At 38.7% G+C, this 14711-nt stretch overlaps 1 protein-coding gene across 1 annotated transcript; it reads left to right on the top strand.

Annotated features, from left to right (window-relative positions):
* The first annotated feature begins 344 nt into the window (after positions 1 to 344).
* LOC124973830 (cyclin-dependent kinase 2-associated protein 1-like) lies at positions 345 to 845 on the top strand. The gene has a single exon (XM_047537540.1). The coding sequence runs from the start codon at positions 345 to 347 to the stop codon at positions 690 to 692; it is 348 nt and encodes a 115-aa protein (XP_047393496.1). The 3' UTR covers positions 693 to 845.
* Positions 846 to 14711: the final 13866 nt, after the last annotated feature.

The raw sequence follows: 14711 nt of genomic DNA, 5'->3' as shown, positions 1-14711 counted from the left end.
GATGACTTTATATATGTGCAGGTGGCAAAGCCTATCAAGTCATACAATTCAAATGTGTACTGTTCATCATTTCTTAAGTATAACTCATTTAAGCTCTGAAAAAATTGGCAATAGTTTCTACACATTAATGAGGACACAGACATGGAAACCTGAAAATATGGAATTAAGAATAGGAGGCGGCGGGGTCAGGGTGAGGGACGGCCATATTTGCCGGTGCAGCCAGAGCGGTCAACATCAAAAAGTGCGCGGGGACGCGGGGCCACCGCGCCGCCGCTCAGCCTCGCCGCCGCTGCAGCCCTCGCGGCCTGGCCCGGCTGCGCGCGGCGCGCTCGCCGCCCGGGGGGATGTCTTACAAGCTGAACTTGGCCGCGCACATATCCGCCGCCGCCCTCAACGCCGCCGGAAGCATCCACGCGCCTTCCACCAGCATGGCAGCATCCTCGCAGTACCGCCAGCTGCTGAGCGACTATGGACCACCATCCCTGGGCTACACGCAGGGAACTGGGAACAGCCAGGTGCCCCAGAGCAAGTACGCGGAGCTGCTGGCCATCATCGAGGAGCTGGGGAAGGAGATAAGGCCCACCTACGCGGGGAGCAAGGGCGCCATGGAGAGGCTGAAGCGAGGCATCATCCATGCTCGACGTCTGGTTCAGGAGTGCTTAGCTGAAACAGAGCGGAATGCCAGGTCCTAGCCGCTTTGTCTGCTGGGAGGGTCTCTCGACAGTGAGAGGTGACAGCTCATCTTCCCTGTTCAGATGAAACACTTGTTTTCAAAATGATAACAGTTTAGTTTTTTCTCCCAAGATTCACAGTCTCAAAATATTGGTAAAATATTTCGAAGTTAATTAGGATTTGCATTTTACATAGTTAGGAATGACCCAGGTTTTTTTTTTGTTGTTGTTGTTGTTTTTTTGTTTGTTTGGTTTTTTTTTTGTTTGTTTGTTTGTTTTAAGCATTGATTTAAAAGATGCATGTGAAGTTATTTTACAGCAAACTATTGTTTGGCTCCAAGATACCAGTGACCCTTTAATCTTTCGAATACTTTATGTCACCCAAATTGTTCCTTGTTCCTTTTCATAAACTCAGTTGATCCCAAAGACTGTTTTAATGCATCCTGACCGCCTGCTTCACTTAGGTGGTCCCGTGTGCCATACAGTGTAGATTCTGCTTAATGGCACTTTTTTTGCTTACGCATTTGCATGACTCTTAGTGCTTTGAAGTCAATTTTAAGAGTGCACAAGTTATAAATACAGAAGAAAGAGCAACCTGCTAAATCTAACAAGGACCCCGAAAATTTTCATACTAAGACTGTATGTAGATTCAGTTCTGTGTTTATTGTAAGTTGATCAAAACAACTGGAAGAAAATGACTAAAACTGTTTGCATCTTTGTATGTATTTATTACTTGATGTATTAAAGCTTATTTTCATTAACAAAAAAAATAGGAGAAGTTGAAAATTCTTTCAGTGGTATGTTCCATGGTTTGACCATTAGAGACCAGAAAGTTTCCATTAAAGAATAGATCTTTCAATTTAAGAAGACCACAGAAAATGGAAAGATCTCCTGTGTTCTTAGATATGCAGAATTAATACCATCAAAAAGGCCATAATATCAAAAGTGCTATAGTGATTCAATGCAATTCCCATCACAATTTCAATGATATTCTTCATAGAAATAGAAAAAAATTCATAGTCAAGAAATTCATTTGAAAAAATAATTGGGGGAGAATAGACAAAGTAATCTTTAGCAAGAGAAGTTAAGCAGAAGGGATCACAATACCAGACCATAAATATTACTACAGAGGTATAGTAACAAAAACAGCATGGTATTGGCACCAAAACAGACACATAGACCAATGGTACAGAATAGAAGACACATAAACGAACCCACATAGATACAGTTATCTCATCCTAGACAAAGGTACCAAAAGCATACATTGGGATGGACAAAGAAAAGACAGTGCAATGAATCTGACATAACTTTTCTATGCACATATATGAATATGCCACAGTGAATTGCACCACTGTGTACATCCATAAGAAATTATTTTTTTAAGAAAGAACTATGGGCAAATGGCAGAAAGATCAATAGAGGGAAGGGCACAGTGGGTGGGGAGAGAGAAGGGGAAAGAGAGTTACTGGGGTCTGAATTAGAATAATATATAGTTTGTTCTTGCATAATTGTGTCCAAATGGATTCTACTGTCATTATAACTAAAAAGAACCAAGTGAAAAAAATAGAACTTTTGTCTGCTTTCTTATCTGATAATTGAGATTTGAAGGAGTCTGAAGAAAAAAAGCAAAACATTTTTCACAAGAAATGCTCAGACACATTTGGAAAGCTCCAATGTTTCCTAGATTTTTGCTTATAATTGAAGCATTTAAAAATATATTGTAATGTTTCAAAAAATGAGGAAGTAATGTTTCAAAGTCTATTTGTTGAAAGCCTGTATTTGCATTAGAGAGTGAAAAACCTAGGTAAAAATTTCCTAACATTTTGATCGATTTTTAAATTTTATTTTAGTATCATGGTTGAATTGTCTTTAAAATTACCTTTGGATTCATAAGGTGTTGTTTTACAATAACTTGAATTCTAAAAAAGTAGCTTGAACACTTTGTTGAATTTCCTTAAATAAACTTCTCTAAAAAGAGAAAGAAGTATTTTGCATTGACCACAAAGCCACAGGTTTATCATGGTTTGGCCTTTTGCTACAAAACATTTTTCACACATACATAATAGCAAAGAGAATAGTAAAATGAACTTCCACAGTCTTCACACATGTTCACAAATTCAAATTTTTGCCAATTTCAGTTTTTATTTTTAATACTTAACCTGATTTATTATTTTAATCACAGCTACATGTGTGCACCTTTTATTCTTATTTTATTTGAGGTGCCAAGGATCAAACAGGTTTTACACATGCCAGGCATGTGCTCTTCTAATGACCACATTCTCAGAAGTAAATCTTGACAAATTGACAACTTCAATCGAATTAAGAAAGTTAGTTTGTTGTTTTACTGTCTTTATTCAGTTATTAAAATCCAAAGGCTAATCTTTCTCTTTTTTTAATTTTATGCATCCCTCATGTGGGAAAATGACTGAGGTTTGAATTTTCCCTGTTATTTTTATTTAATTTTTACATTTCTGGGTTTTCTTATAAGAGAATTACTGAATTTTATTGGCATGTCACAGTTAATAAAAGATTTTTAAAAAGGTAACAGACCTATTTAACTCTTCCCTCTCCCTAATCTTGATTTTTTAGTTTTCACTCCTACAGCCCCTTGGTCAGTGTCCATTAACTGCTCTCACCTATGCAGTAACATTCTGCTACCCTCAGTTCACCACTGATGTCCACAGAGCTCCAACAATGGAAGAAGAGGCCAATGTATTGAGTGTTTTCTTTAAACAAACATGTTTGACCACCTAATCATTTTTTATCATATCATATATGCTGATTATTCTATAAAACATCCATTAGTATAATAATCACTGAATGATTAAATAAAGAAACTAACACTTCAGATTAGAAATAACTTGTTTCATGAATCATAGTCTCCCGCATGCCCATATTTGGCAAATAGGAGGGTTGTGGTTGTATGATTTCGATTTACAGATATACTATAATTACAGCATAAATTCCTTAAGTTCAAGGAAAACATTTTTTAAAGTAAAGCCTGTGATCATTTTCATGATATATAATATTTATAAATAGTTCAATTCCAGAATATTTCAATGGAGTACATATTGCCCTTTTATATCAGTTATTTATGATGTTTGGCAAAAGATATCATTTGGTTTCCTCTGCTTACATTATTGTAAAAGCCAAAGGTCAAGTGGATACCCAGGAAGGACAAAAATTCCCTTGGGCCCTCTGCAGCCTGATCCTATTAACTCAGGAACACACTCCTGGAACAGGTCACCAAAAAAACCCCACAGAAACCATTCTCAGTTTTCTATTTTATCTTCCAACCAGTGGAGTCATACTTATCTCCCTGAGGGATAATGAGCTGCCTCTCCAAATAAAAAGATTCTTTAATTTTTTAGAAATGCTTGTATGCCCCCATAACCAGCTCATGGTTTACCTGTTCCATCCAGTCCCCCTCTCTCCCAGGGAAGGCACCAGTCTCTTCTCCTTGTTGGGACATGACCACCTGCATGTTTATTACTGTTATTTATAGACAAACTAAGGTAGAGCCTCCATGTCTTAGATCTCCCCTTATCCCCTCTGTTTGGTAAGGTCCTGGACAACAGTTAGGATTCAATATATGTGCATCAGTATAGGCCCTGCCAGGAAAGAAAATTTTTATATGGGTCAATTGGAAAAAGAGCAAAGAAAGGACTGAAGAAATACACCAAGGAACTAGCTGCAGTGGTGCACACCTGTTAATCCCAGCAGCTCTGGAGGCTGAGGCAGGAGGATTGGGAGCTCAAAGTAATCCTCAACAATTTAGCGAGGACAACTCAGAGAGACCCTGTCTCAAAATTAAAAAAAAAAAAAATTAAAGACTTGGGGATGTGATGCAATGGCTAAGTGCCCCTGCGTTCATTCCCCAGTACAAAAAAAAATTTAAAAGGAGGAAAAAGAAAAGAAATACACCAAGGATTCAAATCCCTGGTGCTTATCAACTGAAGGATGACTTTACCTCCTCCAGCCATGAAAGCCCCCATTAATAAGGGAGCTCATGCAGCTGGTGGTACAGAAGGGGAGCCCAGCAGTGACAGGCCCTCCCTTTCTTTTTTATCAGACGAAAAGACCAAATGAAATGCAACCAAAAGGTGGTGGTCAAAGACAAAATGACCATAGAAGGCATCCTTCCTAGGAAAAAGAAAAGCTGAGAGTGAATCAGGCTATGAAGGGGGGCAGCAAATGGAGCATCACTACCACACGATGATTTTTAAAGAAACAAGGGTAAAAATACCAGGCTCATCCTAAGTACATCCTAAGTGCATGTGGCTACCAGTGACTCATGAAATGGCTTTGAATCAAGGTTTAATGACTAAGTAAAGCGGTCACAGGGCATAATATCAGTGAAAGAATAACTCAGTTGTCCTTAATACTCATATCTCTAAAATGATTCACTTTATCCCACATTCTAATGAGTTTTAATATAAATTACAATATTTTATTAAATATTACTAATCAAGTACAATGCATCTAATACAATGAGAAGTGTTTCATATGAGTTAACTTGTTTGAAGAGAAACATAATCACACTCCTGTAAAAGAGGAGACTGAAATGTCAACATTTGTTGGAGAAGTGATTATAATGATGGCTTTCTTTGAGGACAAGGCTATTTGCCAGGCATTTTCTGTAAACTTTCACCATATCTATCTCATCAAAATTTTCTAGGTTGGCCCTGCCACTGTCATTTGTAGGCCAAGAACCTCTTCAGAGAAGGGAAGCACATTTGCATTCACAATATTAATAAACATATATGGTGTTCTCAGTTGTTAAAGGTAACTAAATATAGACCCATTTGTGACTTGGACCAGGTATTTTGGAAGAAAGTTGGAGTTAAATGTGGAATTAATTTAGATGACAGTAAACCTAGTTCTGAGATTTCATAGTCATTTGAGATATATTTACAGCTAGTGAAAGAAAGTAAGAAGCAGTGTTACATGGTATCTAACACCATGGGTTCATGGAGCCCAAGTGGTTGAGTTCAAAGTCTACTCTGCCATTTCTACCTGTGACTGTGGTCAAATCATGGACCTTTTCTCTTCTGGATCTATGGAGTGGAAATGACCATAGAGTGAGTCTTAATAGATGGAAACTTTCTTCTGAACACTGCCTAATGCACTATGAATCACATAAGGAAAATCATATTTATGTTCACCAATAACTGGCTGTAGCTAGCAAAAGTAAAAGCAAATAATGATAGATAGATAATGGTTCTATTGCCCAAATGCTCCACATATCAAAATGTTCCATGTAACAAAGCTTCCTATTTATTAAGCCATATTTAGAATTTAATTGTGCAGAAAATAATACTAAGTTTCAGAAAAAAATTGCTCTGAACATGGACAAATTTTAGGGAAAGATTTTGCAAATTTTCAGTCTAAAATGTGAAATAGTACAATTTTATTACTTGATGGTAAATTATGTTACAGTAATAAAACCCACATGACAAACAGATACACTCACTTTTAAATCATTGAGTGCTCTGCAGTTGTGCCATTCATTTGGAATGAACATCCAGCAGGGGAAGAAAACACAATTTGAGGTCATCTGTGTCTAAAGAATTCTGCTGTTTTAGGCTTCCACTTTAAAGTGAACTTTATATGCACAGAAAGGAAATGAAATATTTTGCAAGGATTATGAGAGAAAGGAAGGTTTACCTATAACTGGAAATCTTGGAACTCTGAGTTTTATTCAATGTAAAACTTACTCTTCCTGCTACCTTGCCTAGGTTGTCACTGCTGCAATGCCTGTGATGTGAAGAATAGTATGCCTGTGTGTGAAGAAGAGGAGGCACCAGGGGCCATATCCAACCAACAAAGCAATCCCTACTTAAATTTTGAGATTTTGTTTAATATCTGTCAGGATGGATATTAAATATCTACAGAATTTATTAAAACTAAAACTGTTCTTTTAGTGCCCACTGGAGACATCTTCTAAAAGGAGTCAAATGTAGGATATTTTGTATTAGTTAGTTTTTCATTGCTATAACAAAATACCCAAGGAAAACCATTAAACAGGGAAGGATTTATTTGATTCATGGATTCAGAGATTTCAGTCCATTGTCAATTGATTTCATTATTTCTGATCTTGTGGTGAGGCAGAACATCCTCGTGTAAGGGTGTGACAGAGCAAGGTTACTCACCTCTTGGTGTCTGGGAAGCAGAAAGAGGACTACCCCAGGAGAAACATCTCCTTGGCATTCCACAATGACCTATTTCCTCTAGCTAAGGCCACCTTAGACAGTTTCTACTACTTCCAATATTCTATTCAGCTATGAATCCATCAATGGATTAATTAATCCACTGATTAGAGCCCTTATGATCCAATCACTTCCCAAAAACCCCACTTTTGAACATTGCTGTATTAGGGACGAACCCTTCAGTACATGGGCCTCTGAGTAGACATTGCAGATCCAAACCATAACAAGTAAAACTCTTAGATTACTTAATTCACTGTTCTTAGCAATCTGCATTAAAAAGAATAGGATAAGATGTTGATTTAGAGCACTCCAGTGGTAGTGATTAGCAGATGAGAATCCTGAAATGACAAAACGAATTAAAAAGAAAGAAAGAAAGAAAGAAAGAAAGAAAGAAAGAAAGAAAGAAAGAAAGAAAGAAAGAAAGAAAAAAAAAACAGAAAAAAATCTGGCTAATGAGAATCCTCTCAAAAATTGTTCCCCATATATGCTCAAATAGTATTTCAGAAATATGCAGGTGATTGTCAAATAAAGTATAACAATTCATCAAAAAGTGACACCAATATTTACATTTTATTTTGCACACATTCAGGTACTTAAGTATCATTGACAGAAGAAATAACTGCCCCAAACTAACCAAATGACTATAGTTAAGATATTTCTCTGTTACTGTCTTAGCCATAAACTCTAAATACTGTTTCCAGCTAAAATTTGGTTCAAAGTCTGGGGCAGGAAATGTGCAGAATGAGCCTGAAAAATCTTGTAACATATGAAACCATGAAGCATCAAAGACTGCTTCGTCCATGTCAAAAGGACTCAGAAGCTAACTTGAAAAGGCCCCCAATTTCCTATGTATCTGTTTTTCTAGTTAACCATATAGTGGGTGGTGGCTTAATTTCCCACTAAAGTATTTTAGCTAGCAAATTGCTGAAGAATAATATCCTTAAAATATCAGGATTTTGCAAGTGCTAATAAAATAATGGTTCTATATAGAATGATCATCAGTGGTGTTCATTTCACAGAAAGGCATCATTTGCTCCTAGTCAAAGGACACACCAACACTTCTACTGAATTCTTATTATGCATCACAATTTAAATTTAGTCAGGTGTTTAGTAGGAAATATAGGAGCTAACTGACAACACAATAATTTTAAGAGCAAATCCAGCATTCCTTGGGAAATGATGATAAACACTTCATTTTCATCAATAAATAAACTGCAGATAATAAAACAAAATAGAGAATGGTAGAAATTTGTAGTTTAAAAGAGACCTAAATAAATGGTTGAATCTAGAGAATATCATGCTAAGTGAAAAAAGTCAATCCCAAAAAAATAAAGGCTGATTACTGGATGCTAACCCAAAAAAAGGGAGTTTGGAGAGGGGAGTAATAGCAATCATTAGATTAGGCAAAGGGAAACCTAGGGAAGGGAGTGGAGAGGGGAATAGGATAGACAGTAGAATTAACCGGTCATAAGTTTCCTAGTCATGTATTTGAATACATGACCAGAGTAACTCCACATCATGTACAACCACAAGAGTGGGATCCTAAATAGAATAAGATATACTCTACATATGTATAATCTGCCAGAATATATTCTATTGTCATTTATAACAAAAAAGAACAAAAAAATAAAATGATAAATAGATCAAATGGACATATCAATCTATTGCAATATATTCTTTTATTCCCTGAGGCTTAGTCAATTTGTATTTTTTGATTTCTAGCTTGATTTATGCAATAGTCACTATTTTTCCATTTTCAAATTTATCTTCTCATTTATAAATAATTACATAATTCCATACCTGTGGTCTTCAATGTCTTTTTTTATGCTATTTTTCGCTATCCTTGTCAAAAACTTACTAAAACTGCACACTTAGGATCAATCTTTCTCTGTGGATTATGTGACTGAACTCTTGTCATCCAGGGGTCATCTGAGTTTCATGCCTGGTGTGGATCTTGTCTTCTTCCTTCAAACTAATAAAGCTGAAGAAATTTTCCTTATGGATCTGTGCCTACATGGAGATATCAGAACAGGAACTATGAGAAGGGCTCACTAGATCTGCAAAGAAAGGACAGTTCATGAAGGTCATAAGGATTTTTGTTTGTACCTCATCTTTCATTAATATTCAAAATTAAAAACTTTCTGTAATTTTAAGTGTTTACTTATGTTCTAATTTTAAAACCTTTCATTTCTATATATTGCTAATGTAGCTGTTATTTCTTCTGATTAAGAATACATGTGATGGCGCATGCCTGTAATCCCAGCTTCTCGGGAGGCTGAGACAGGATTGTGAATTCAAAGCCAGCCACAGCAACTCAGCAAGGACCTAAGCAACCCAACAAGACCCTGTCACTAAATAAATTATAAAAAAGGACTATAGGTATTAACTTGGTTAAACACCCTGTGTTCAATCCCAAGTACCAATTTAGGCTTAATACAACTCTTAAGTTTCAGTCACTCTCCTGAGATGCGCAGGCAGATTATTTGCCTACCAAATCTAAAAGCAAAGTAAATCAAACAAAAATAGCACACTTCAATTTGAAAATGTGGTGCTATTTTTCCTTAGGGACTCTCTTCACAAGTCAGCAACACCAACAGACCAATTCCCTAGACTTAATATTCAGCTTTATCACATTAATGCTCAGCAGGTAGAGGAGCAAGACAACTCTGTATGACCTCTTTTATAAGGACACCAATTCTATCATGAGGTTCCACCCTCATCATCTATATCCAAAAATACCTGAACTCTTAATACCATCACCTTGGGGGTTGGGATTTCAACATATGAATTTTGGAGGAAAACTGGTAGCATAGGGACACAGGAATATTGGATTAGGGACCTCCCTCCTACTGTATGACCTCATCTAATTCTAATTAATTATGTCCACAAAAACTCTATTTCTAAATAAAGCCACATTATTTTCTATGAAAGAGATGGGTTTAGGTTTCATAATATGAATCATGTTTCATATTCAGCAACTCAACTCATAACAAACACACCTCCTATTCCTCTTATTTTCTTCTAATAGAGGACTCAGCCTATGAACTAACTTGGCACTGATATCCACTGTTCATGGGCCACTCTCTGTGTTTGTGTCTTAACAGATGTTGTTGTACTCTTCTCTTTTGTTCTTCCCAACAGTTTAATAGAATTTGGAATTTTGTGTTCCCTGATCTATTGACTAAGCATTTTTTTTATACCAGGGGTTAAACTCAGGGTCTTACATATGCAAAGCAAGTGCTCTACCACTGTTACATCTCCAGCTCGCACTGACGTAACAACCACAAGTCATATATATTGGGGAACTATTATGAGCTGATTCTGGAAGATTCCTTATCATACCTGATCATAGTAGAAATTCACAGATTTGAAATTACCCCCAATTTAGAGATGTGGAAACTAAACTGAAACACAAATGACTTGACCAAGATCCTAGAGATTGTAAGTATTCCAAAGTACAAAGATGGTATTCTGAAAATCTTAAGTGTTTCATAAATGATTAGATTACTTAAATAATGATGTCAGAAGTTTATTGAGATTCTTTGCCCTTTGTGTTATTGTCTTTTCTAGAAGATAAGTAAATAAAAATCTATATAAATTCTAAGTTCTGTCACCAAATCTCATCTTAGGGAATATTTTGTTTTTGTTTCTGTTCTTTTTGTACACAAAGAGGCAGTGGGGCACAGTGGTTCAAAGTGGCTCTGGGGTAAGATCTGATTCTCATTCTAGCTCCTTACCTTGCTAGATCTGACCTGAGGAATTTGGCATGACTTTTCTGTGCTTCAGCTTCTTGGTCTTTATGGAGAATAGGAATAGTAACTCTCGAAAAAGACAACTGAAGAATTAAATTAATTAGCATATGTAGACCTTAAAATGTGCCTGGAATATTCATCCCTGAGAGGTAATCACTAGATCAAGTTTAAAAGTTTAGTATCAACCAGGTTTACTGAAGCAATTCTTGTAAATCAATGTTTGTGAATCAACCATGTGTCAATTATTTGTGTTTTTGTCAAACTGATGATACTGATGATTTATAAAATTTAAAAGGACTGGGATTCTATGAAGGACATTGGAGAAGTACAGGTTTCCCTTTGCTCATACACATTTACTTTCATAAAAATGGGCCATAGACAATTTGTTAGGAAAAAAATATTCGATGTTTAAAAAAATATTTGGGACAACTAGTAAGGGGGTATTATTTTTCACTTTTTCCCCCTCAAATTTTTGCTAGTTACAAAAGATTTGTTATAGATGCACTGCCTTTCTCTGCTATGTCATTGATTTGGTGGGGTCATGGTGTTCAAAGTAGAGTCCTTGTCCTGACCACACTTCTATCATTAGGCAACATGCCATGCCTATGTCAAGCTGGATGTTCTGCTTGGAATGACCGCCAGCATCTAGGAAGGTGTAGCAGGATGCATCGCTTCCACATAACTGATTGTTCAGCCAGAATCCCATGCTGACTCGACACCCTCCTATTAAATTACATCATCACATAATTATGCATATTTTATTAATGTCTGAGTAGCAGCAGTGTGGGGTAGAAGGCTGTACTGCAGAGAAAAACAGTCATGTTTTCCCATATTCATAAGGAATGGCTCCCCAAGAATACTTTAATAATCATTAGCAGTCAGAATGGTCATTGAGGGGAATTGTCTGGTACACTATTCTGAGCTGGTGGACCACTAAGGTTAAAGGTTAAGAAATGTTTCAACGGTGCAGTCCTGGTTGTTGACAAATGACCCTTTCCTCTACCATTCCCCCACCATATCAAATACACAAAATGCATTCCATTTTGTAAGATTTTCTTTCCCCCTGTGGTATTGAACCTAGGGGTGAACTAACACTGAGCTACATTCATAGCCCCTTTTCTTTCTTTTTCTTTTCCTTTTTTATTGTTTTCTTAAGATAGGTTCTCACCAAGTTCCAGAGGGTTCCACTAAGTTGCAGGGGCTGACATGTGGTGCTCCTACCTCAGCCTACCAACCTACCCAGTCACTTGGATTACTGGTGTGAGCCACCATGGCAACCATCCTGCCAATTCTAACACAAACTTTCTTAAATCCACTCCCTCCTTTTCTCCGCTGGTGTAAAATCACTGAGGAGTCAAAGTACTGGAAACCCATTTTAATCATCTTACAATATTCTCCTTTCAGTGTTCATAAAATAAGACTACTAGAACACTCTACTCAAAACATGATACCACTGAGCACTCAAGGACTCTGTGCTGTCTATAGATTAAGTGTAATCCCCACTCCTTGTTGTTGAATTCTTCTCCAATGTGAGATCACCTCCTTTCGGGATCGCCTCCACCCATAGCCTCAGTCCTTGGACACATTGCCACACTCCACCTGCCCATCTTTTGTGTCTCCCATTGCCCACACTGTCCTTTCAGGTCACTTCCAATGTAAGGTTTTCCTTTCTTCACAAGGATTTCCTTCCCAGCCCTCACAGTGGAAGCTGGATTCACCCCATCCAGCAAGGTGGCATCACATCATGCTCCCCTTGGACACTCTCTCTACTCTGACTTTGCATGTATGTGTGCACATTAATAAGTAGACATCTTTCTTTAAAAGGAAATTTTCACCTCCTGCCAAAGGAAAATGAATGTTAGGGTTTGATTTAAAGTTCCTAAACATAAATTTTGCACAGGCTCAGGATCTGGTGGTACATTTTCACATTCCTTGTAACTAATTTTTTAAAAAATAAAGTAAAACATACAAATAGAAAGCAAAAATAAGGTTCCAACAATCAATGAACACCTGAGCTGTCTGCTGTCAGACAGATTCAATTTTAATGACTTACCCATGTGTGGGAAGAAAAAGCAATGCATCCTTCATGTGTTTTACTTCTGGCAAGCAATTCCTTTGGCAAATGTGGACACTCTTGCAAAAGTCATGAATAAAACAGGCTGAAAAGTTTCCATTTTGAGTTGCAAGTCAATATTTGCTTGGAACAAGAAAGCTCCTTGACATCACATGCTCATCTCAGAATTCAGTTTGCAGTGCTTCTGCACCTCCGTGACCTATGGAAAGAGGTGCTCTCCCAAGCTGTAGCTGAGATTGAGGGGTCTTTAAGCGAGACCTAAGCTAACCTAGTTCTCTGATTATCCTCCTCACAGGGACCACCTGGGGAGCTTGTGAAAAATGCCGATTCCTATCAACAGCAACAAGGATCTAATGCACACAAATTAAAACTGAGCCTGGGATCCCCATCTCAGCAAGCATCTAAATGAAACAGATGTAGGTGGTTCATGGGTCACACAGTGGCGAAAGCCCAAGATTCTGAGTGTTTCTTGCATACATTTCCGATCTCATTTGTTACTAACCCCACTCACACGGTTAAATGAGGTTACTCTGTTTACAGATTACTTGTGACATGTGCCTCCAGCCCCCTCCCACACTTGTGCACATCATTGTCTTCACCCTCAGTGCCCTTCCTGCATCTGTCTTCAGAGTCCATTCATACATATTACTTGTCTCCAAGGCTCAGGCCACTTAGGACCATTTCAGTGGCACTAAGCAATATGAATCATTTTAACACCATCTCCAACAACCATCTCCATAACTGTTTTCATTTTTCAAAACTAAAGCTTTGTGTCCATTAAACTTTAACTTCCTGTTTCCCTTCCCCACTCTTAGGCACCATCATTCTACTTTCTATCTCTATGAATTTGATGATCCCAAGTACCTCGTGGAAGGGGAATCATATAGTATTTGTCTTATTGCGACTGGTTTCTTTTGCCTGGCACAAGGTCTTAAAGATCTATCCATGTTGCATTATGTGTTGGAATTTTCTTCATTTTAAGACTGAATAATATTCTATTGTGTGGATGCACATTTTGCTCATCCATTCATCTGTAGCTGGGCACATACCTTGCTTCCACCTCTTGGCTATTGTGAATAATTTGACCATGGATGTGCACATTTTTTATTTTATTTATTTATTTATTTATTTATTTATTTATTTATTTATTTTTATCCTCAGGAGTCACCAGGTACCTGGTCTTTACTGCTCTGAAATGCATCCGGAAAAGACTGGGCCCTTAAGAGGTCATAGAAACTGCCCCTGCCACCAGTGGTCTTGGAGCACCTTGCTCATCTGCAAGTAGGACTGTCTGCTACTGGGAAGCACCTGGGTCCTTCCCCAGGGAGAAGCCAGGACACAAGCTGCAGCAGGAGGGAGCCCCCAGGAGGGTTCCCAGGGGACAGCTGGACACAAGGAGTAACTCTTAGAACAAACCCTTCTAACTCAGTTTCCGGAGAAGAGAAGGCCTGGGAGCTAGGGTTGAGGGGAGCCAAGGTGCAGGGCGCGGTCCAGTGACCTGCCCAATGAGAGGGGCATTAACCCCAGAAAGGGGTCGGGGCTCAGATTCAGAACCACAGTGAGGGCGCCAGGAAGAAGACACGCGTGAAGCCACCCTGCCGGCTCCGAGGGTGGGGGGGCCTTGGGACCCCACGGCCAGGGGACCTAAGTCCGGGTCCAGGGAAACAGGTCAGCCACCGGTTGGAGGCCTGGGGGTGAGGAACTGGTCATGGACTGGAGGGGAGGGGAGGGGGCGGAGCGGGCTGTAGAAAGAGGAAAGGAAGGAAGCTGGGGCGCCCAAGGACCAGGACAGTAGTGCGACCCCGCGAGCTAGGGCACCCTCGGTCTCCGGGCCGCTCAGGAGTTGGGTAGGCGATCGGAGTCAGCGTAGGCGCCCGCGCGGCGGAGCAGAGTGGCGGAAAGCATGGCGGCAGCGGCGGCGGCCGCGGCCTGGAGGGCGAGAGGACGACGCGCCGGATGTGCACATTTTTTAAAGAGAAGGGGGAAGAATGTGTTTTTGATTTTT

Source organism: Sciurus carolinensis, unplaced genomic scaffold (assembly GCF_902686445.1).
Source record: "Sciurus carolinensis unplaced genomic scaffold, mSciCar1.2, whole genome shotgun sequence".
In the NCBI taxonomy this organism is placed as follows: Eukaryota; Metazoa; Chordata; class Mammalia; order Rodentia; family Sciuridae; genus Sciurus; species Sciurus carolinensis.
Note: the sequence above shows the minus strand (reverse complement) of the source record. Positions and strands in the feature narration are given on the sequence as shown.